Here is a 25,139-nt window from a genome sequence, read left to right as displayed (position 1 = left end):
CAGGTGTTTCAGCCCCCTGTTGCAAAGGGGTTTGTCCAGTCTCTTGAAATCCCATACAGCACTTCAGATCCCGACTCTGTCCATAATGGAGCAGCACTTCCTCCATGTGGCTCCAACAGGTATATCCTCTGTTTGAAGGGGCCATGATACTGTATGACTGTCTGTCTGTTCATGGTCCAACCTGCAATTTAGCTCTGATCAGTGTGTCTCAAGTTATTTGTTTGTTTTTTCTTCAGTTCAGTGCTGAGATGACTGAAGCCACTTTTTTATTGCTTTTGTTGAGGCACTATAATAACTGGAAGTAGGTTGTGACGACAGGATCTGGGTATATAGAAGTATTTTGAATGGTAAAGTTTTTGCATTATTACAAGTAAATAAAGTTTAAGTGTGATTTGGCAGGAAACGGAGCAACATGGATACTTTAAATGTTCTGGAGAGCAGGGATGTCGGTACACTGCATATGGTGCTGGTGTGATTTTACCCACAAGAAAGATGTAGAGACTCGCAGGTGGTACGGTTATGGAGATATGAATGATGCTGATGCCTATTCTGAACATGCTTAGTGCGCCACCTGGTGGACAAAATGAGACACGACTCCATTTGTTTGATCAGGTGGATCTGTATTCAGTTCTCTCTGTAGTGGTGCAGGTCCAGTGACATGAACTGTTTTAGTTAAAGACACACATTTACTTATTTCCTTCAGCGTTATAAGTAAGACACTCCTTACATTACATCAGCAATACACTTCATTACTCAAACAACACAGCAGGGTTTATGTGAGCTCACTGTGGACAAATTTGTGCAACATTGGATTTAAGACACAGTCCTGTTGTAGTGATAGAGGTAACACTGAAAAACATTACGGTACGTTTGTGTCGGGATGCAGGGTTGTTTGTTATTCTCAGACTATTGTGCAGATATACGCTCTCGCTCACAAACACACACACACACACACACTGCTCAGTCATACACAATCATAATCTGACATTAACTGACCGACTGCCGTTATTTTGAGGCTACAACTTAAGTGTTGTAAAATTTACATAAAATATAATAAACCATCTACAATACAATCCATGTTCTCTGGCCCGCATGATCCCCATCTGATCATCATTTCTATTAGAAGCAGTAATAATAATAACAATAATGCAAGTATAGCGGTTTCAATACAAGTAACAAAGTGCTCCACATGAGTCAAATATAAAACATCTAAACAATTTAAAATTAAATGTGAATGAAAATTAGAAAGATTAGCCTATCGCACAGAAAAAAGAGCTTCTTATGTGTTTTTTAAAAAGTGAAAAACAGGGAACTGACTCTGCACTTGTCTGGCAGCTTCTTCTTTCTTTCTTTGGTTTCCAACCATGACCTTGAACAGCCAACACTGAACCACCAGAGGTACTCAGACTGGATCCTGGCTCATAAAAGGGATAAAAGCTCAGAAATATAAGGAGGAGGTGTCTGTCTGGTGAAGCCTGGTGAAAATAAATCCTAAAATGAATGGACAGTCAGCGAGGAGACGCTCAGACAGCGGCGATGTGAACACTGAGTAAAGAGCCGAGCTGCAGCATCTGAACAAACTGTAGGTGCATTGATTTTTTGACAGCAGGGATTTACAGTAAAAAGGAGGTAGGAGGAAATAAAAACATGGATAAGTTTCTTCAGTTTCTTCGCAAGGGATGAAAACCTGACTGAACAACTTTCTCCACCTGGGTTTCAAAACACAAACCCAGCAGTGAGTGGGGGGGGGGTGGAGAGAGTAACATGATCTCAGTGGAGCTTTTACTGTTCCACAACTACGAGAGGAAGCACTGAATATACAGTATGTCAGTTATTTAAAACTCAGGAAAACAAAATAAATTTGAAAATCTTGAATATCATCTCAAAATATTGGCAGATTTGTTCCTAAGACGTTGCTAAACAGCTTTTTTAAAGCAAAAGGACAAAAAAAAAAGAAAAACACTTACTGCCATTCATTTATCCCACATAAATACACACATACACACACACACACACACACACACAGGAAGTCATCTGAAGGTATCACTGGGTGGTGCCTCTCCTCTCATTTGATGGCCTGCCAGATGATGATGATGAGGATGGTGAGCACAAGCGACACCACCATGGCCAACATGCACATCCTTTTGCGGGATTTCCTCTGCACACAACAAAAAATCAAGTCAGAGTCAGAGTTAATGTCAGTGTTTTACATTACAGTGGTATCATGGTAAAGGGATAGTTCAACATTGGCCCATTGCCATAATCCCTATAGTTTTAGCAGTAGATTCATTACCTTTAATTGTCGGTGCAAGTTGTGCAAGTGCTACGTTACGGAGGCTCATGGGATTTCTTGGTTTCTCTCATCAAATACACAATCCAACAACTCCAAAACGCTCTGGTGGATAAGTTGTGACGTGCACATTCACCACTCTATGAGATAATAACGGAACATGACAAGACAGAGTTGTTTTCGAGGCAAATGCAGAGACTGCTTGCCGCGCATCAGGGGTTTTGCATGAATTTACCTCGAAAACAACTCTGTCTCGTAACATTTTGTTATTATCTCATATTATCTCATAGCGTGGTGAATTTGCAGGTCACAACTTGTCCACCAGAGCGTTTTGGAGTTGTTGGATTGTGTATTTGTTGAGGGAAACCAAGAAATCCCATTAGCCTCTGTAGCGTAGCTCTGAGCAGCTCACGGCTCTGCTCCGCCGTTCTAAAAATAGCTTGCACCGACAATTAAAGGTAATGAACCTACTCCTAAGACTATAGGTATTACGGCAATGGGGCCAAAATGTTGAACTATCCCTTTAAACTTAATTGTTTAGCTTATTTAACAATAAATCTTGATGGTATTTTATACTTTTATGTCTTTACAGTCAGAGTTTTCATCAGCGTACCTGATAATAAGACGCCTTCTGCAGCTGGACCACCCCTCTGTCCACATGAACCTCGGCACTCTCCACATTGGCCTCAATGCTGTCTGTTAATCGGAGCACAGATGCCTCAATGAGAACACACACACACAAACACACACACATACGTACACGACCCATACAAACAATCAACTTAAAACTAACTTGAGTTTCCTCTGACTTACCGATCATCTCTCCCTGGTCGTGGATCATCACAGCCAAGTCCTTGAAGATCTGGTTCACATCCAGGATGTCGGCCTGGGGGAGGAGGACAGGGGCAACTGGTGAACAGGTGACCTACATGTAAAGGTGTCAGTGCTCCTGTGGGTTTTTTTTGTTTGTTACCTCCAGCTGTTTGATGTTAGTCTCTCTCTCCTTGATGATCTCCAGGTCCTCCTCTGTAACGGCGGGTTCCTCAGTCTGGGTCTGAGCCCACTCATCTTCCCTGCAAAATCACATGCATATTAATTCAATACTTTATCTTCCTTATTAATTCAATATTTAAAAAGGGTTAGCAAACATTGTGCTTAAACAAATAGCTGTTAAATAATCTGGTATGCACACAATACTGAAGGTGATGTAAGGTGAGTTAAAACAGCTGGGGGAAATTAGAGCCTGACCCATAATGAATATTTATCAGTATTTAACGTTGTTCTGGTCATTATTATATCAATGCTTTTACATAACTTTAATATTATTATTGTTGTCTGCTCCACTTTGCAGCAGGTGGAAGATAAGACCTTGACCTCTTACTGTACATACCTTTAGCATCGCTGTGCTGACATTTCCTATGACTAATTGGCGAGTACAGTCTATATTTATATTTTATACATCAGCTAAAAGCTTGGTTTAGCTCTACTGGAAATGTCTCTGCAGTGCACTAACGATACAGTGTGCAGTCACTCAGAGAACAGACAGGAACACAGTTTGTCCTTGCTGTGGACTTTTTTCTACACCCAACTAACTGCACAGGGAGGAAAATGTTGAACATTTGAACAGAGATTTTACTGAAGGTCAAATACATACTTTTCAAATGTGACCAGCTGATCGTCCACATTTCCTCCATCCCCCTGCGGACGGAAACGATAAATAAGTTAAATCGACATCTGCTCACATCGCCGCTTATCCAAGTCATCCGTGTTGTGCTACAGACTGGAAAGGTGACGCAGTCTTTCCCCTGGTATTCACCATGGCTCTGGATCCAGCTCGAGCTCTGGCCACCGACTCCTTCTCCTTCTCAGCCGCCCGCCGCTGCAGCACCTGGAAATTGTTGAGGGCTGCAGAGAAATCGCTCATCAAACGTTCCTTCTGCAGCTTTTGTTGTTTCTGTAAGAAAGATGAAGACAAACTCTGTTTTTCTATCCATCCAAACTGAAAAAAAATTGCAAGTAGGAGTATGTATCAGCAGGTGGTAAAGACTCTTTCAACCTCAGCGTTTCTGACACTTGACCTTGCATGTTAACCTCAGAGCAGTCTCCTTGCAGGCGCCCCCTTTCCAATCACCATACAGGCATAAAGTCAAATCCAAATTTTTTGAGTTCATCATCACATAAAATGCCCACTGGGCCCCTGGTGGACAGATTGCACAGCCCTGCTGGTGCAAGGTCATGGAAACAAAAGGGGAACCAAGACTCGAAGGCAGCTTTACTGCACCTCCGTTATTTATGTGGCACAACGAGAAACAAAAGGCTCACAGGATGGTGTCGGTGAGGACTGCACGGGTCAAAACCAGAGAGATGGGTCCAAAAAAGTAAAAAAAACAAGACTTGAAACACTGAGAGATAATTATCTGATGGGAAAAGGTGACAAAGAAAACTGGCAGGAAAACGACAAAGACAGGAAGTCTTCTTCTTCTTTGAGGTTTATTGGCGGCTGGCAGACGACCAGTCGGTGCATTACAGCCACCGGGTATGGAAGGTGGATCAAAATGTCTCATATTAAAACAAAAAACTCATCTTCTCAGTTGAATCGGTTTCTCTGATTTACTGAAACAGATGCCAAAAAGGTACAGATTCCCAGAAAGATTTTTACAAGATGACCTATCATTTAAGTTCTGTGTAATGTTTGTTGCACTTCTATTAAAATATCCAGCCTGCTGTCTCGGTGACTGAGGTGGAAACTGTCTGGTGCAGAACTTAAAGGGCCAGTGTGTAAAATGGGGGGAAAACCGTGATATCTAGCTAGTTTTCCACAACTGGAATGACTGGGACTATTTCAGGAGCATGGAGCGATGAGGTGAAGATCTAAACCATTTTCCATTCGGGCTGCCGTACAAACATGGCGGCACAAGATGGCGACACTCTCTAAAGCAAGACCCTTGCTATATGTATATATAAAAGAATAATTATAAGGCTACGAAAACCAAACAAATTTTATTTTATAGCAATTACACACTTATTCATGGGTAGTATATTCAGATTTTGCCAATAAACCTTGGCATTTATTACACACTGGACCTTTTGCACAAAGAAATTAGGCTGTTTCGAGAGCAAAGTGAGGAGCTATACCCAGTGTTACTGTGGTGTGTTTCATGGTAAAAGACTTTGATTTCTTGGCATGTAAAAAAAAGTCTGATTCACTCCGACCTCATGTGATGGAAACATGTAAGTATGTTGTAAAAAATCAGCGTGACTCTCTCCACATTCCTTGAATTTATATTTCAAATCTGATATTTCACACATAACCATACAACTGTTATGTACATCTCTTGGCCAGAGCTACACACACACAAAGATTATGTTATTTCCTACAAACTCAGTATTAAATGTGGACAACCTACCCGACATGACCATGATAAATACTATATGTATATATTTCTACTGTGTTTACAGACTGACCTGTTCTGAGGTGGACACAGGTGGAGGCAGTGACCCCAGCTCTTTCAGGTGTCTGTTGGTTTCTTTGGCCAGCTGGTTGGTGTTGTGCTGGAGCTGTTGGCTGCAGAGGAGAACAACACAACACAACGACAACAATACAAACAAAGACGACACATTTAATTAAAGGTCTTCCTGGTCACAAACTGAATGAGATTATAATGATAATGTGTGATACTACACGAGGTACAGAACTCACAGCCTGTCTTGGAGCTCTGAGGTTTCCTGTCTTGTGCCCAGTTGGTGCAGGAGATTTTGGATCTGACCAGCTGCAGAGAAAAGGAACAATGTTGTGCAATTAATTCACGTGTGGAAGAGTTTAATATTGATCTGGATTTGAATGTATTTTTTGTACTCTAATCATTCCTGTTGTATGCTCCGTCTTCATCATTTATGTAGCTTTACCTTTATTTTCTATGCATGCATGATTAGGTAGTTCCTATGTACACTTCTGTCAAGAGTTACAAGACTAGGTAACCTAATATACTGTATCGCTGCACCACCTATGGTCAGATCCTGACAGTCAGCACACACACATCACTTAAAGACAAAGACTGAGGATGATGTCATATTTTTAAACTGAGTGAGAGACATCAGTGCTGTGTGCAACTGTGGATAATAGCATGCAGAGAAATAAATTTAATGAGCAAAGAATACATTCTTGGTTTGCTCAGGTCAAGTTATTCTTTGCTCATGTTCTCTTCCAAAATATAATTTGTGTGTTTATTTTGTGCTTTGAGAGTCCCACTGTGTCCCGAGGAATGAGGCACAAAAATAAGGCCATAACTGAGCTGTGTTTACTGCATAATGATCACAAAGAGAGACAGTTAAAATTGGGATAAACTACTTTTTCTTTGCGTTTACCACTATTACAGTCATACGAGTCATGCAAGTGATGGGAAATTGAGTGACAGAGAGAGAGAGAGGGGATGAAACACTGGGAAGAGCCACAGACTGGATCCAAAACAAAGGCTTTTAGTAAATGACCACACAATCCTATATAGAGTGTGTCTGTCTTGTCCTCTGTGTCTCTTCCCACCCCCTACTGTGTGTGTGTGTGTTGGGCGCAGTGTACACTCACAGTTTTGGCTGATCATCTGGATGTTGGAGCTGCATGCCTGCACAATGCTGCTGACGTCCCGCAGCTGGGACCGGCTGCTGTTTGCTCTCATGTAGGACATCCTGGCTGCAGCCCAGTGGCCTGTCGCACAAAAACACAAACCACAACTGAATACAGACAGAGCTCATTTTGGTTACATTACATTTTTATTCATTTATTTTGGGGTTATAATACTAAAAGGGTTTTGGTTTGGTTTATTATTTTTTCTGGTTTGGGATTGGCTCAAATTCCTGAGAGTTGGAATGAGCTTTTTTTTTTTTCATTTGGAAAACTTTGTCCAACATTAGAAAATGATGTGATGCTGCCCAAGAAATATCAACCTAATTGACAGTTTTTTACACAGGCCTTCACAGCAAAATGACTTGAAATATAAACTAAAAGTCCGGCTTTTTTGGACCATAAAAGTCAGATATGATCGATTTTTCACAATTTCTGACATCTAGCCTAAACCACAACATTACCTTAACCTGAACACTCTATTGTATAAGTAGAGCCTTATTATCAATATCAGTGCATCATGTTTCACAGAGCTAATAATGATTATTTGATCAGTCAGCAGTGGAAAATTGATCAGCAACTACTTTCATAATCCATCATGGTATAATATGGTATAATATAGTAATTAAGCAAAAGATCCTATATGTGATATAAAATGTCATATTAAGCTATATTTTAGGGGGGGGGTTGTGATTCAATATGAATGGAAGTGATTGTGTTAAAACAGCAGATGAATTCAACAATAGTGGGAGAATTTGAGATTTTGTTAAACATTTCAATCATTTCCCATTCTATCAATATAATATCATATCAAATTTTCACCTCTACTTTTCACAAATGTTGATAAAATTTCATTCATAAAACAGCTTGATCTGTTCCTATTTCATTTCAGTCTGTGGAGCTGAAATCTACCACAGGTACTTACACAAAAGGTGAGTTTTTGTGTCCTATCAAATACTGTATGATGGAGTAGCTACACACCCAAAACAACAACAGTGTGTGTCACAGCGTTTCTTTCTTCTCTGTATCTATAATATATAAATATAGGTATCTATAACGCACCATGACATGGAAAAGACGTTTAATGCCGACAGTGACAGTTCATTATTATAAGAGTCTAGCACCAAATAGAGAGATATATAGGGCAGTGAAAGCCAAACCCATGTAATCACGTGGATTAATCTTGCAACAGACAGTTTGCTATTGACACCACATTAACACTGTTTTTTCTTTGGCGACGTGATATAATACAAAGAAGAGCTAATGCTACGCAGGTAAATAAAGCAAATGACAGGGAATAAAACGCTAAATAAATTAAATACTATCCAATCGTTACTCAGCGTCGATAACAGGTCGTAATGTGTGTCGCGCATCAATTTGAGCCTGGTTTAATTTAGCTGTGGTGGTGGTGTTTGTTTGTTTTTTTCTCCCCCAACAACAGATTTTAACAGCTCCAGTAACATGTAACACACATCTTTATCAATATCCACAACATATTTCTTACTTTGTAGTAGGAAACTGGTGTCGACTACTGCGTCTGTTGCTCCCAAATGTCACAGATAAATATTTTTCTGTGTCACAATTAGCAAACCCGAGCCCAGCCGTCCGTGACGTCAGACGCTCGACGACGCGCTTTAATCCAACGGCCGTTTTTCTAGCGCCGCGTTCACGGTCCGGCCGGAGGGTGGGAAATACAAGTACGTAGAGATGATGACGAAGGATAATTACAATTTTAACCCACAACTAGACAAAGATGTGAACTTATATTTGATTGCTTCGGGTTGTAGTTCGCACAGAGTTGCCCTGTGGTACATTTGAGTGAATTTTGGGGGGACGTGAGATCTATTTCTCGTTTGGTGTGTTTTTTTTTCCCTACCTGACCCTGAACCTCACATAACTCTAAAACCTTTTAGCGTTTGCCATGACGCACTTGTGACTTGATAACAGTTTCAGCTTCATGACATAAATTCACAAGGTATTTTAGTAACATTTTACATCCTGGAAGCTACCGCTGTAATATAAGAAGCAAAGATCTCCATGAAAACCTTTAACGTTGGCTCAGTGTAACAAGCCAGTGTCTGTTCTCGGGCCTAATCTCGTGACTGTCCCATGACTTTCCCCATTGCCTCTAATAAGAAAGTGTGTAAATGCAGCAGTGTGAAGAACTGCATGTTAAAAAGTCAACATTAAGCAGTGAGAAATATGAAAAACATAATTACATAAAGTGCATTCAATGAAAATGTCAGATGGCTGAGTCTTGAGTCTTTGTTGTAATTTAATTGTCTGTGCAACAACAAGTAGGCCTAGTGGTTCATGATAATCAATGTAATGCACATCTGCTCACTGACTTTCAGCAGAGGTCATAATGTTATAATGGTAAATAAAATCTATAAATGTTGATGAAAATATATAATTTTGTATAAAAGTGAAAGGCTTTTTTTTATTATTATTATTTATAGCAAATTCCTGAATGGACTAATTTTCAGGCCCACTCTAAGTTTGGTGCAAATTGATGCTGTGGTTTTTTTATTTTTAATTTTTTTGTGTGTGTTATCCATAAACAAACAAATCCTCTTTGAAGGAGGTAATTAAAGCAGTGGGAAAATCTTGACATAGTGTGGTTTGGATTTTCTAACTTTGTAACTCCCTGATCCTCCAGCCCATGCAACAAAGTACAGCTGATGTTGCACTGTACATAATGAATCCAGTCTTAAAATAATGATCTTACCTGAGTGACATTGCCGTGAACAAATCTTTTGAAAACAAAGGATTTCAGCAAAGCTGCTCATCCATGAATTGTGTCTTTTCAGGGTCTATTTATTGCACAGGAAGCATTTGCATTCTGTCCAGCTGTTGGTTTTGTTTCGCAGTAAATGCTGATGAACAGATCAAGAGGCTTAAATGTCTTAGCGTTACAGGCCTGTAAGATTTAAAACACTCTTGTATCTTTCCCACCTCAGCTTCTTCCACAAACCATTCCTTACACAGACAAACAACAGTCCTGAATTTTATTTTTCACCCTCTGCATGTGCACAGCCTTGATTTACCTCCCACATGATTGGTAATTTTCTGGCACGGTGCAGTAATTCAAAGTGGCCAGAAATTACTTCATAGCACCTAAACTGCTGCATTGAACAGATTTCCATACATTTTACTGTGGTTTCAGTTTAATAACTTGGCAGGAAATTCTACATTTTCAGTTTTAGAGTTGTATTCTGCAAGGGGAAATTCCCATCAACACTGGTGCTCTGGGCAAACAAAAGCAGATTTTGATGTTTTTTCAATTTCTTGTCTCAAGGCAAAGTTGTACACTCGGTCTTACCAGAGACGTTCTCTTACTCAGTAATAAACATCTTTTTTGTGGAAATCTATTAAAACTCAATAGGGCAACAAACACAGATTGATTTTGTGGTTTGAATGGGTGAAAGGAGTTTTTTATTTTCCTGCCGATAGTGAAGACCCATCTGTTTACACCACTTACCGGTGCAGAGTTACAGGAGATGGTGAAGCTTAATTATAAAATGACCCCTGAGCCAACAAACCAAAATGTTCTTCATAGAATAAGATATTTCCTAAACTAAGAATGCTTCTTATTTGCCATCTACAATAATACAAACAGAATTTCCCAAGGTTTAGATGAATAGGATTAACTCAGTAGGCTAGAATAACCTATTTCTCACGCCTCCTTTTTACCAGATTAACCATAATTCTTTGATTTACTGGTATTTTAACCACATCTGAATGGGTGAACAGTCAATGAACATACTAAAACCGGACATGCGCTACAGTATATCTACAGGATATGTGAACTAAGAACTGAAACCATGAAAGCTTTCTGACACCTTCACTTAAGTTTTACACACATGGTTTGCCACTTTGCTAGCAGAAGAACTAGAGCTAACCACAAACTGCTTCCTGTGTTTCGATTGTAAGATCCTCACTGATTCTGCAGTACATGAAGAGTGACAATGACCCACACTTCATAAATTACTCCCATGGCTGCACTGTCAAAACATGTAATATTGTGCTAATGTAATAAGGATCTATTAGCTACTGAGCATGCTTCTATAAGGATTCATCACAGTGTTTACACCCAGAGTTGTATTGTACTGTCGTATTTAAAGTTTCTGTATAATTTTGTTTATACGTCGTCCAGTGGCTGTTGGGTGAGGCCTGAGGATTGGGCAGGACTTGCAAAGGCCGCTAACCTCCCCATTAGAGGGTGATAGAGAGTTGTTTTTTATCAGTATCATGGATGCAACCTGGGAATCAGATACAGGCCCATGGAGGCTTCTGGATTGGACCCTTGGTTTGGAGTAACTTTTAACATTTCCTTTTCAGTAAGTCAGTGGTGTAATAAATTATATACAGCTGTCACTGGGAATGACTTATTATGCCCCAATAACGTCTTGAGAAAATTACCGTATTGTGTTAAGGGGTATAGTGATAGAATAAGGTGCATGAACTAATAGCTTTCAGAATCAGCAAATGTCTTTAGGTTGATTAACCATGCGTAGCCATTGGCCAAAACCAAGGCCTGATGTCAGCATAAAGCATAAAGCCCCGCACTGTGTTGCTTTTTACAGACTTCCTGAAAGGCTGTGCAGATGACAACCAGAGTTCGTTTGGAAAAGTATTGAAAATCTATGATGAGATCAGTGTGATAATGTAAAAAAAAAAAAAAAATAGTTTGTTTATTGACTTTGTAAAGCTTCACATTGTACACAGACTAGGCAAAAAAATAATAATATTTCAAGTAGTTCTGCTTATATCCAGCTTTTTTCTTTTTTTTTTTGCACAGCGCCAAAAACAAAACAAAACACACACACACAAAAACAGCAGTTTTTCCAATAGTGCAGGTCTAGACCTTCTCTTTGTAGGGTTATTTACAGAGAACTAACAATTCCCTCTGAGACAGGCAACAGTGGTGAGGAAAACCTTTTAAGAAGCAGAAAAAAACCCTTTAAGGAGCAGAAACCTTGAGCAGAACCGGACTCAGAAGAATACTTTGAAACAAGCCCCTGGAATCTGAAATTACAGTTCATCTCCATGGAAACACAATGTCTTTAAAAACCAAATTTCAAACCCCACACCCTCCCACTCCACGATGGAGTGTAACTAAATGAATAGACTCACGGTCATGTGCAAGGCAATACATCCACTGACAAACTTTAAGAATTTTTCTCTGTTTTGCTCAAGTATTTCTCAAATATGAGGCAATGAGGTTAAAAAAAAAAAAAAAGAAGAATTGTGCAAAGTTTAGCCGTTTGTTTCAAAATACAACATGACCTCTACTATTGTCATGTGTGTATATAAAGTCAGTGTAAAGGTAACATATCACTCAACCTTACCTATGTGGGTATGTGGCATTTTACTCATCCATGACTTGAAACACTGTGGCGCTGGTGCACTGACTTCTTTCCCATGATGCACCTCAGCCCTGCAGCCAACTCCTGCAGCCTTGAAGACTTGATTTGATGACGGTGAAGGCGTGATGGTGCAAATGATAAGAGTCTGCAAGTGCGGTTTCTGGTTACTGTACCTCCAACTGTGCTGAGCTGCAAGAAACCACTGCCGTGATCTCTGACAACTTGTGCCCATACTGATTAAAGTCTGAGTCACGTTTTCCATTTGTTTGTTTTTTTCCAAATAAATTCAAATGTCTAATCTGATGGTTGTTTTCTGCAAAAAAGGGGTGAAGTTGGGGTCACAGTTTATTTGAACTCTTCTTAACAGCTCATTTTCTTCAAGAAGTCGCCAAATACTAAATAACTGATTGAATAAAGATAGTGTCAAATCAATGAAATAAGCTTTCAAACTATTTGCCTACAGTGGCATGCAAAAGTTTGGGCACCCCTGGTCAAAATGTCTGCTAATGTGGAAGATTAAATGATCTCCAAAAGGCATAAAGTAAAACATGAAACAGTCTTTTACAATATTCTAAGCACTATCAGTGTATTATTTTTTGTTTTCTACGGTTTTACAGTGAAAAAGGGAACCATCACAGCACCCTGCAAAAATGGGAAACTTGAGCTATCAGATAACTTTGACCAAGGTGTCAGACAAGCTATTTACTATTTGCACGCTGTGATAGTTTCTAAGGGGGGGGGGGGGGGGGGGGGGCTAGGTACTAGCTAATGCAGGGTGGCCAAACCTTTTCTGCTGGCCCTTTTCCTTCTCTGTCATTTTGAAAATGTAGGTAAAAGATGAAAATAAAATGTAATTAAAATAAATAAATATAAAGGGAAAGTGTCATTTGTAACTTTTTTTTGGCCTTTTCGGAGATCATTTCATCTTTCACGTGATAAACTGTTCACATTATCAGACATTTTGACCAGGGGTGCCACTGTAGGCCTATATCATGTGGGTCAAATAAAAAAACAAATAGGCTACATAAAAAGAAAGAAAGAAAGAAAGAAAGAAAGAATCAACAAAATTTACTTATGAAAATAAATACAAAAACACACACATGCTAATTATAGGCTACAAATAATAAAATAGTCATTCAAATAAAGACATTAATCAAAGTGCGCAGCCTACGTAATAAATTGCGTGGACAACGTGCTGTGGAAAAAAAAAGGCGAACTACGGAAAGCAAGATGTATCGACTTCTGCTTTCGACCAACGGCAACGGACTCAGCGCAGCGTGCGCGTGTCATCCTCACTGGTCAGGTTTATCTCTCGCTCCTGATTGGTCCGTCGCGTTGTCAGTCTGGCGCGCGGACTCCCGGGATTGGCCGGCTCGCGGAGCTCCTGCGCCTCCTTTAGCCGTACCTGTCTGGCTGTGAGAGGCTGACACAAAGACGGCGCTTCCTGCTTCCACACGCTGCTCCCGCCCCTTCATCCTGCTGCCTGCTGCCTGGCTGGTGCTGCTGGCTTGGCTTGGCTTGGCTTGGCTGGCTGCTCCAAGGAAGGAAAGAAGGAAGGAAAGGAAAGGAAAGGAAGGAAAGAAAGGAAAGAAAGAAGAGGAACAGCGGCTCCAATTTACCAAACGCACGTTTTCCCACTCCCAGTGTCCGATGCGTGGAGCTGCTGCTGCTGCTGCTGGTGATAGCCGTGTGTGTGTCGTGTGGTTTCGGCAAAGCCAAGAGGTCGAGGAAAGTCTTGTCTGAGGAGGGAAACACGAGTCCTCTTCCTCCACCTCTACCACCACCACTACCTCCTCTTCCTCCCTCGGGGTGAGTGGGTGCGAGACGCGCAAAGAAGAGGTGGGAAGGTGGTGGTGCAAGTGGTTTCGGAAGTGGAGCGTGGCAGAGAAAAGAAGGAGGAGGGGGTGGGGTGGAGGGGAGGTGGAGGAGGTGGAGAAGAAGCAGCAGCAGCAGCAAGGGGGGTGTTTTTCCTGTGTGATACCAGATAGCTCTCCCTCTCCCTCTCTCTCTCTTTCCTCGCCTGCTTCGACGGGACTGACGTTAGAATAATATGGCGGAGCATCAGTCGGTGCCGGAGAGCAGCAGCAGCAGCAGCAGCAGCAAACACAACAAATCCTCTCTCAACTCCGGCGCGTCGTCCTACTCTGGGAACGGGCGCAGCAGCACGGCGGTGGCGGATAGAGACAGAGACAGAGACGGTGGAGGTGTAGGAGGAGGAGGAGGAGGAGTTGTTGGTGTCGGTGGAGGAGGTGGAGGTGGAGGTTTGTCCGGCGGCCTGTCGCAGCCGGCCGGATGGCAGTCCCTGCTGTCTTTCACCATCCTCTTCCTGGCGTGGCTGGCCGGCTTCAGCTCCCGGCTCTTCGCTGTCATCCGGTTCGAGAGCATCATCCACGAGTTTGACCCCTGGTGAGTTGTTGTTTTACCCTACCCTCAAACCCCCCATCTCCATTCACTCACACACTTACACTTACACATGCATTGCACACATACACTGTCCTGGAGTTTCTTTAAGTTATAACACGTCTACTTTCTCCACCTACAACCTGCACCACACATCTAACATACACTTGGTTACGTGCAGTAAAGTCATTGCACAACGTTTTTATCAATGACTTTTATGCTGATAAACATGCACCACTTACTTCTATGGGCTCATCTGCTCACTACCTACCACCATAACCCCCATTCATTGTAGTTCACTATAAGTTATAACACGTCTAAACTCTCCTGACTGTTTGATTTCTCCACCTACAACCTGCACCACACATCCATCCAACATACAATGAGTTCACACTTGGTTATGTGCAGTAAAGTCATTGCACAACGTTTTTATCAATGACTTTTATGCTGATAAACATGCACCACTCACTTCTATGGGCTCATCTGCTCACTACCTACCACCATAACCCCCATTCATTGTAGTTCACTATAAAGTGCAACAATGAGCAGCCAGTGCACCAGCAGGAGGAGGGGGAAGAGGAGGAGAAGGAGGTGGAGGGGGTGGGGATATCACAGCAGAGTAAATGAGGACAATAGTGACAGCTTCATCTGACGCCAGTTGAACCCGGAAAGGAGCAGCCACGAGGTGAAGTGGCAAGTGGCTGAAGTCCATTCAACACAGCGATTTGTTGCAGCAGCAGTAGTAGTATAATAGTAGCACCTCTGATATAGACCGGTGTGTGTGTGTGTGTGACAGCTTTATATCTTGGTGTCATGCATCTGTTCAAAAAAGAAAAGAAAAGAAAAGAGGATATCCTGGGTTTAAGTGACTTCATGCACCTCATCCTGATCCTACACATTATTCTTGCTGCCTCCTTTTCTTTCCCTTGCAGCTTTATAAAGTTGAAGCTGTTATCTGCTCTTAAATTGAGATGTGCTCCTGCTGTGTTACCCTTCAGATTCACATCAATGGATTTTGGTGTTTCATTTCCTTCAGACTTTACTGGAATATACAGTATATATTTTTTGCATGCTGCTGGATTTTTACCTCCAGATGTGTGAAGGATCAGTGCAGCTCCAGAGTTGGACAGTGAGGTTATAACAGACTTTTGCTGCAAGATAAGGTGTAAAAAACCAAGCTAAACTGTCACATGCTGGACCAAGTGAACCACGCTTTGTTTTTGCAGTGACCACTGATTATGTTGTTTGTGTTTCATTTCAAAACCTCTCCCAGCGTTGCTTATGCCAGAAATTGTCCAAGCTTTTTTTTTTTTTTGTATTATTTGTACACCAAAGGGACTATTGCATAGCCCAAGTCTGCATTGCATCACTGAAAGCATTGTGGATTAAACTGCCAGCTTCACGTCTGTCTGCTGAATATAAGAGGAGGCTTGAAAGCACACTGACTGGTCGTCGTCGGGCAGGATTCCTTCAGTTAATGTTGACGTCTTGGAGACTAACGTGGCGTGACGCCGGCGGGGAGAGGGGGAGTGGGGGTGTAATTTATACATTGTTCTGTTAATCTTCCTCTTTTTAAACACACTGACAGACAGTGTGTTGTGTACAGATGTGTGAAGTGCATGCATGCATGTCCTTGGGTCTGGCTCTATTTGAGATCAGACGACGGGGTGTGTAATGTAAATTATTTTAATCAAATATTTGGCTTTGGGTTGACAAAATGGCAGGTGGCACTTTCTAATTGATTTTTTTTTTTTTTTTTTTCAGTTTCAAATCAGTTTCCAAGTAGTGATAATATCAGATGAGTGTGTCTCACCACATGTTGTAAGGGAAACCACCGGTCTGAGTGTGTGTGCTCACACTTTGTGTTAAGGAATGGGAAGTAGCTCGTCTTGCCTAACTGTTGTAAATGTGTAACCGGCTTGAGTTTGAATCTGCAGGGTTGTTTTTTTTGCTAACTAGACATGTTGACCATTTTGAACATGTGCAAAGAGCTGGTTATTGTTTTTCCAGAAGAAACTTCAGGATAGAAACTTGTGATTTCTTTTTTTCATGACAGTCCAACCCAACAAACTCTGTCATTCTGTGGTTTGTCATTAACAGAGAGCTAACATTCATTTCACCCCCTTTGCAATCCTGTTTGTTCTCTTTTTTTAATCCCCCTCTCTCTTCCTCACACACCTCTCTGATGTGTCATTTTGATGTGGCTGGTTAGTTAACGGGTCCTTTTTCCCCTCAGAAATGTGAAATCATGCCATTAGATCTGACGGTGGAAGCGTGTCAGGACTGGCGTCGCACAGCTGGCCCCTAGACGCTTGGTTGTGCTTTTGAATTTGGGAGCTGTGTTAATCATGCAACTGAACATTATCAGGAACTGGAAGAAAAAAGAAAAGAAAAGAAAAAGCAGCTTCATCATCAGATCAGCAACTCATGTCTCTTTGTCTGATGCGCTAAAAGCTGCTAGTGAGCTGGACCTCCCCCAGAACAAGGTCTGGCAAGGAGACGGCATTTGATCCACCTGTCATCTTTAGTTCAAAGCTCTGCCTGCAGGAGTAATGGAGCGCAGGAGATTTAAGTGCAATTATTTTCACATGGTGGTCAGTTTTTTTCATTTTATTTTTTACTTTGACAAGTTATACGCCTCCTCCTGTTGGTTGCAAACAAGACATGATATGTTGTCGAGCTGAATATCGACACCAATCTCAGAATCGATTCATTTCAGATGGTTCAGGTGCAGTGGGTAAATAACTGGTGTTGTTTGTGTAAGATGCTTTACGCAGCTCAACAAGTGCCCACTGTTGTTTCCTTGTGTGAAGTGCACTTCATGTGCTAAACAGTAAACACATTTATCCTGTTATGAAACTGTGGTGCAAGCAAGCACTTAATTTTTCTTGACAAAATGCATAATGACTGCAATTTGACTCATCCACACAGTGCGTTTGGAAAGTCTTCAGACTTCCTTTTCATATTTTGTTATGTTGCAATTTCATGGCAAAGTCAAGAAAACATTTGTTTCACCTCATCTACTCATAAGGACAAAGTGAAAACAGGTTTGGAAACGTGATGAGCAGAGATTCGGTATTGAAACGCTTTGTGTTGTTCTGACACTTGAAATTCCTCCAATCTCACTTGATGGTCTTTTGAAATGTTTCCTCACCTTGACTGGATCCACCTGGGTTAAACTCATCTGACTGGAGCTGGACGTGATGTGGAAAGAGACACATCAGTTTTTATACGAGGTCTCAGAGCAGAAACCACAAGGAGGAAGAAGCTCAGAAACAGGAGTGTGTCGAGGCTCAGATCTGAGGAAGAATAGGAAAAATATCAGCTGCAATGAAGAAGAAAAAGAAGAAGTTAAAGGGATAGTTAACCCAAAATTCAAATTTCACTCATTATCTACTCACCCTCATGTCGACTAAGAGCTGTGAGAAGATTCAGAGTCCTCCGTGCAGCACTGCATGTCCAGGTTAGTGTGTGGTGCAGGCCTCACTTTTCTTTGTCCAAAAAGACACACCAAAAAAACATCCAAATACCGCCATAGTGCTCGTCTGTAATGTCCTTCTTGTATTGAAGCCCCAACATGAGAAATTGTTCCGAAAAAAATTAAATAAGTCTATATTTTAAGCTTGTTTGTAGCGGAAGCTCCCAGTGTTGCTCTGCCGGATCTGCATTGACACAGGCAGAGCAGTGAACTGAGACACTGGGAGCTTCCGCTACAAACAAGCTTAAAACATAGACTTATTTAATTTTTTTCTGAACAATTTCTCATGTTGGGGCTTCAATACAAGAGGGACATTACAGACGAGCACTATGGAGGTATTTGGATGTTTTTTTGGTGTGTCTTTTTGGACGAAGAAAAGTGAGGCCCATTCGCTACCGTCATATGGACATGCAGTGCTGCGCGGAGCCCCGCTATAACTCAGAGAAGGCACGGAGGACTCTGAAACTTCTCCCAGCCCTTAGTCGACATGAGGGTGAGTAGATAATGAGTTGAATTTGAATTTTGGGTGACCTGACTGTCAACTCCTCTGGTTGAGCTGCAGAGATCCTACCTGGAGATAGGAGAAGAAACTTCCAGAAGATTTAAGCTGATCTACTTTAACAGACTTAACAGACAGGTTTAAAAGGCTCAGAGAGAAATTAAGAAAAATTCAAGTGCTTCAAATAGTTGAGTGTGTTGTTAGCTGTACCAGCAGGAGTAGAGCAGTGGTGGAGTGAGTCTGGCACCACGGCTCACAGTGAGTCTGATAGAATAAGTGGTAGGCAGCAGAAGACAGGAACTTAACAATTTAACTTCATTTTCTGCTCTCACATAATCAGAAATTATAACGCACTAATTTAACTACTGTCATTAGCTGCAGAGAAACGTATGAGGAAATGATCCAGCGAAGGGAGAGAGAACTGAGAAACGATCGCCTGCTGCTGTGTTTACTGTTGTACTACTGTCCAGGCTGAACTCTGATCTCACTCTCTCTACAGCCGCTAATTAACTCAGAGGAGAGCGTCTTCTACAAATCATCATAATTAGTGTGTCCTCTGTTCTCTACACCAGTCCAGACTGTGTGTGATATTGTCAGATGACTGTGGTCGGGTCTGTCCAACTCCCGCCCTCTTTTTAAGACTATTTCCTAATTTAATTTAAATAATAATTGCTGTTGGCATGATAGAAGATTTCGGACATACCACCCTGCTCATTCTGCAGTGTTTGTGTTGACAGAACAATAGTCTGATACCTGCAGACAGATGACGAGCAGATTTAAGCTATCGTAGCCAACCATCCTGAGTCACTCCAGTCCTGTGGATATATATATATATGAAGTATTCATGTCAGTTTGTGGGAATCTGTTGTGTCCACTTCATTACAGTAAATAACCTAGCTGTGTGTGCAGGTTTCCACAAAGTAGACATCTTTGCACATCATGCAGCTTGAACTGTGCCACTTAAAACAGGTCACTGCTGTGCAAGTTATTTCAAGATTGAAGCTCAGTGTTGTGAACAGTAAGTAGGCTGACCGACGGACTGTTTCTGTCCTCTACATCTGAAAGTTTAGGACCATGCTGCTATTGTAGCTGTAACTATCTATAAAGATCATTTCTGTTTTGATTTTGAAGGGCTTGTTATTTGATTTGATTTGACCACAAGATAGTGTTATAATGAGACAAGCAAAGGAGTGTAAAAATGCAGGAGGCACAGTGGAGGACTTGGTTGTTTATTGCCCCTGGTGGAGGTATTATGGGCTGAAGGTTTTGGCTTTGGAAGAACAAGAAAAAAGGCAGAGAGTCTGTGAGCAGTCGTACTTCAGCACCAGCCTCAGTCTAATGGGTCTGAGGGGCTTAATCGCTCTCAACGGCTCTGGGGACGGCAGTTCTGACCTGTCAGCCGGTCCAGTCCATGTCTCCTAGACTCCTACTATTATTGGATGTATTGTTGTGGAAATTGCCACAGACATTTTTTGGTCCCTGGAGGATGACGTCTATTCACTTCGCTGATCCAGCATCAGATCACAGCTTCAATTTGTCCACTATTTTAGATGTAGAGTAGTGCTGGGATTTGATGATTTGTATTAAATATGAATCTAATTCAGTCAAATTAAGTACTTTGTTTGGTGGAGAATCAAGTAATTGTGCTTTAGAGACCAACTGCAGACTGTGTAACAACGGCAACTTGAGATGAGCACTTGTTCATTGGCCTGTTGGATAATAGATATTTAATAATGCTGCACATTGAAACCATAATTGCAAAATCAAAATCACAGGAGCTGCAGCTATATATGTGTTGAAGGTAAAATGTGTCACAATATTATTGTATATTGTCAGAAACATAAGTGTTTTGTTGCTACAGAGACAGCAAATTATATTGTCAAGAAAAATGAAAAGCAATATTTAATATTTATTTATTACACTGCTCTGACTTTTGGAACATTTTTAAGTGTGCAAACATTTGTAAATAAGCATGATCCATCTTCTTGGTATCAGGCAGACTGGTGTGTAAAGACAACTAAGTATTTCAGAAATGTGCTAATTGACTGCATCATTAGTGACAAGTGAACAGATGGTGAGTATGGTGATATGATGAATTGAAGCCAGTTTGAATAGTGATCCTGCAGCAGTTTTCACTTCATGTTGAATGAATAATCACACATTATATCCTGTTTGTGCCTGTAAAATGCTAATTATCGCCAATTTATAACAGTTTACAGCTCACGTTGCTATATACAAGGTAATCGCCACTCTCTGTGTGGCTTTTCATTTTTTCATTTTCAACACATGTCTTGCTGTGTTTTCACAGTCTGGTCAGTTGCACCAGGTGGCCCGCTGCATCTGGAGGGTACAAACATTAGGAAAAAATAACTTATTTAATTAATCATAAACACTATATTTTTATGCCTTTTCAAAGCTCGGTTCTGTCACAGAAAGTAATTTGTTTTTTCACCAGAAAATCCTTCCTGCTGTGAAGATGTGGAAGGTCCCCTTTAGTCAGCTTACATAATACTAATTCTGCTGTTTCATTACAGAACATCCAGAGTAGGGATGAGTCATTTTAAGCTATCGTTCAGAGGGGAGGGTGAAACAGCCTCGCTGGTGTATAATCAACAATTTGACTGCAACTCAGACCTACAATCAACAACTGTTGAAACACATTAAGCTGGGAAATAACGCAAAGTTTACTTGTGATGCATAAATCTGACCATTTCCTAACCATTTAGTCATGGATTTATTGAAGTTTGTACATAAAAAAACTAAAACTAAAGCAGTGGATGAAGTTGTTTTGTTGTGCATGAACTGGCCAAAAGTGTGTTAGCACGTTAGCATTTGTCTCCTTTTGCCGGAGGAAAACTTTAGCCTGGGTGAACCATTTCGCTTTGCAGATCCGTCTGGAATTGGAGAAGCCAATGATGACGGAGAAGCAACATCTAGCATTTTTTTTGCAAAACCAGCAGAAGACCTTAGACGCCATTGCTTCTGCAAAACTACCACCAACAACCACATGTGTTGACACGCAACTCGGAGGTTAATGCACCTTCACCAGACCTGTGCTCGATCTCAAATGAGATTGCAATGCGGTCTGGTGTTAGCGAGTCTAGGAAATCCTTTTTAAAAAGATGCACTGTGCAGCTCCATATATGTTTAATGCACATCACCACATATTGCTGGATGCCGTTGCTGCAGAAAGAACGAGGGAAAGGTGGTATGAGTTGAATTGATGCTGTAACCTTCTCTGTATCACTTTTTAATGAGGATGGTTGATGATGTTTTAATGAGGTTTATGTTTTTTTTTTACAAAGACTCCTGACGTCTTCCGTTGAACTTGATAAAAGGTTTGTGATGAACAGAGTCGATCCGGTTCTTCCTCGACATCATCACCCGGTGCCGGTGCCCACTCAGGCCTGTGATTGGCTGCAGCAGTAAACGGCTCCCTGTGAATACCCTGCTGTGCTTCACCTGTTTGCTTGCTCAGCACCCGCTTCCTCCGAAACCTGTGCATTCCTGGCACATGGCTCATGTATCATCACACCTCTACCTTATGTTCAATCAGCGTCAGGAGACTCTGACGAGCTCACCGGCGGCTTTACACGGGCATGCGGGGGAATTAGTCTGCGTGTCGGACTGATTCAGCTCATATTTCCTACTGCATCGGTTTAAAAGCGAATGTGCTGCGCTCGCAGATCTTTCACGTTACATGGAAGAAAGTCGTTTGTACCCATTTAAGATCATTTATCTGCTGGGGATTGGATGAGTTTTGCTGGTGCACACACGAGCAGTGAGGATCTGTTACGGTTCATTTGACAAGTAAACACATGCAGCTGGATCTTCAGTGCCTCTACAGGGAGGTGAAGACAAAGATCCCAGTTGAAAAGAGACATCAGACTTTATTAGAGATTTATATTCATGTTTTTTATTTGTACACCAGCCTGATGGTCACGCTCCGTCACCACACTTAACTCTAACGTGTGAAAATTTCACTGTCTGTGTGAGTGAAAATTAGCGTGTGGCTGTGAAAACATTATTTGGATGCACAAGTTGGTGGTGACTGTTGCAGAGGTTTGAGCTTTGAATTGATTTGTATTATCACCAGTTTGGCTGTGAGTTAATGAGAAAAATAAATCAAACTTGTCAGATAAAAGTCTTGTCTCTGCTCGTGTCCTCTTGTAAGTGACATATCCAGATGTTTTTTTCAGATTTGGTGCCGACATTCACTTCAGTCAAGCTTGTAAATTACAGTCAAGATCAGGTCTTTGCTTATTATATGGCATTATTGATGCAGCGCACTGCACAAGATAACTGCTGTCTTCTCGGTTTCCCTCCGTGTTTATGAACCAATAAGCATCTAAATACATTTCACCCCGCTCACTAAATCCATTAGCTCCGGGTGAATAAGTTCATCCATCCAATATTACTGTCGTTATCAGTGTCATTGTTATGGCAGCATGTCGTTTGTGGCGCTTTAGGCCTCTCCCTGCAGCTCTGTCTGGGCTCTTTCTGCTTATTACTAACCAGAAAGAAGAGTTTTTTTAAAAAAAGCTCTGCTGCTGTCATTGGTTTTTCCTGGTTGTTTGTGTCGTGTTGTGGACCCTGAAGGTATTTTGTCCTGGTATTGATGTTGTCAACCATCTGACTTTGAAAGATTAAAACAAAATCACCACTAATTAGTTGGATTACGCCGCCAATATGTAAGACTTTGGTACACACCCCGTGTAAGTCTCCAAAAGCCCCTTTGCATGTTGGGGAAACGGCTCTTGAAAGTGTAGGAGCCTCATGTCATTGCCAACACTGTTTGTGCAGCAGGGAGAAGCATCTGGAAATGCATCAAGGTCTTTTTGAGTTTACAGGCTCATTAGAGTTTTAGAGCGAAGGAATCAGAGATGAAGACAAATTTCACCAGCCGCAGTTGAAATGTAGCAGGATTTGTTTGGCAGCCGCAGACGATCGACTGCATTAAAAGACGAGCTTTATCCTGTGTATTGATGAGCCCAGACCTCCATGTGCGAGACAGAGTTTTACTTCATCAAGGACTTGAGTTGAATTAAAGGGATAGTTCACCCAAAATTGAAATTTCACTCTATCTACTCACCCTCATGTCGACTAAGGGCTGGGAGAAGTTTCAGAGTTATCCGTGGCTTCTCTGAGTTACAGGGGGTCTCGGCGTAGCACTGCATGTCCATATAACGGTTGCAAATGGATACCAACTGTCTTCGTAACAAAAAGACACACCAAAAAACATCCAAATACCTCCATGCTGCTCGTATGTAATGTCCGTCATGTATTGAAGCCCCGAAATGCGAAATTGTCCCCCAAAAAATTAAATAAGTCTATATTTCAAGCTTGTTTTGTAGCGGAAGCTTCTCGAAGCTCCTCTTCCCGGTTCGTCAAATTTGGACAAACTGGGAAGAGGAGCTTCCGCTGTTGTTCCGCTGGATGTTTTTTGGTGTGTCTTTTTGTTACGAAGACAGTTGGTATCCATTTGCAACCGTTAAATGGACATGCACTGCTACGCCGAGACCCCCTGTAACTCAGAGAAGCCACGGAGGACTCTGAAACTTCTCCCAGCCCTTAGTCGGCATGAGGGTGAGTAGATAATGAGTGAAATTTCAATTTTGGGTGAACTATCCCTTTAAGTTCGATCAAGAGCCCATCGTCGAGTGTAGTCTGTCCATGCGGCGACTGAAAGCTGAAGGATGCTGCTGACGTCCCCGGCTGGAAAACAAGAGTCATTCTGTCAAACAGGCAGGAATCAGAGCACTCAAGATGCAATGGATTGAGAGTGTCAGTATGTGTGGGCGCTTCTTTCGATCACTCCCCCCTTCTTTTTCAATCAAACAACAGAGCCTCAGCCGTGAGCATGAGCACCCATGCATGTAACGGTAATCTAGCACTTTAGACTTGAGGAGGCTGAGCGAGCTACGCAGCCGCTCTCTTCCCTCCATCAAACTCATGTTGTTCACCGAGGGGTCGGTTTATATTGAGCCCCATGAGGCTCTAGTCCACTGACCTGTCCAGTTATATACACAGAGAGAGAGAGAGAAGCTGGTTGTTGTGGGATTGTTGAAAGTTTTTTAAAGTGGCTTTTAACAACCTGAGTGGTAGGAAGTGAGACAGGAGACTGGAGAAGATGGAGAAGTAGAGGGAGTTAAAAGAGGAGGTCGATAAAATGACGTTGATGTGAGTTCAGATCTCAGCAGTTTGAGGAGGTGGAGGAGTTCGTACCAGCGGGTTTCTTTCAATTTCCATTGATTTGCTTCTGTTGTGTTTACTACATGTAGACCTGACCTGACCCACGCTTACCACACTCAGCCTTTCAGTCAGTTCAATCGTACGCTAATGGTATTGAAATATCTTGACAGGCAGATGTTGTTATTATTGAGCTCTTTATTCCTCTCATTGGCGTCTGCTGCTGCAATACTGGAAACTTCCCCAACATGGGATAAATAAAGGAATATCTTTTCTTGTTTCTGGATTGTCAGTAC

General features: G+C 41.6%; 2 protein-coding genes across 2 annotated transcripts in view; one reads left to right on the top strand and one right to left on the bottom strand.

Annotated features, from left to right (window-relative positions):
- Window positions 1-602: 602 nt before the first annotated feature.
- Window positions 603-8,463, bottom strand: LOC146972563 (syntaxin-12-like). The gene is made up of 10 exons (XM_085802951.1): window positions 8,413-8,463; window positions 6,873-6,992; window positions 5,991-6,060; window positions 5,756-5,855; window positions 4,107-4,244; window positions 3,945-3,988; window positions 3,264-3,363; window positions 3,104-3,176; window positions 2,904-2,986; window positions 603-2,158 (listed from the first exon to the last, which is right to left on the bottom strand). Exons 2-10 carry the CDS (start codon window positions 6,970-6,972, stop codon window positions 2,066-2,068), a joined length of 801 nt encoding a protein of 266 aa, XP_085659077.1. The 5' UTR covers window positions 6,973-6,992; window positions 8,413-8,463; the 3' UTR covers window positions 603-2,065.
- Window positions 8,464-13,755: 5,292 nt separating this feature from the next.
- Window positions 13,756-25,139, top strand: part of LOC146972562 (dolichyl-diphosphooligosaccharide--protein glycosyltransferase subunit STT3B-like) — a 38,980-nt gene continuing 27,596 nt past the window's right edge. Inside the window, exon 1 of the mRNA XM_085802962.1 lies at window positions 13,756-14,683. Within this exon, the coding sequence (XP_085659088.1) occupies window positions 14,328-14,683 (356 nt within the window). The 5' untranslated portion in view covers window positions 13,756-14,327. The remainder of the gene's footprint in view (window positions 14,684-25,139) is intronic.

Source organism: Trachurus japonicus, chromosome 16 (genome assembly GCF_045865225.1).
Source record: "Trachurus japonicus isolate A0001 chromosome 16, Traja_1.0".
Taxonomy (NCBI): Eukaryota; Metazoa; Chordata; class Actinopteri; order Carangiformes; family Carangidae; genus Trachurus; species Trachurus japonicus.
The sequence above is the reverse complement of the archived record's forward strand: the minus strand, read 5'-3'. Positions and strand labels throughout refer to the sequence as shown.

Excerpts from the sequence above, each read along its gene's own strand:
- LOC146972563 (XM_085802951.1), bottom strand. The coding sequence starts at position 6,972 with ATGTCCTACATGAGAGCAAACAGCAGCCGGTCCCAGCTGCGGGACGTC. Across the intron at positions 6,061-6,872 it reads CCAGATGATCAGCCAAAACT|CTGGTCAGATCCAAAATCTC; the intron begins GTGAGTGTACAC and ends TTTTCTCTGCAG. Across the intron at positions 5,856-5,990 it reads TCAGAGCTCCAAGACAGGCT|CCAACAGCTCCAGCACAACA; the intron begins GTGAGTTCTGTA and ends TCTCCTCTGCAG.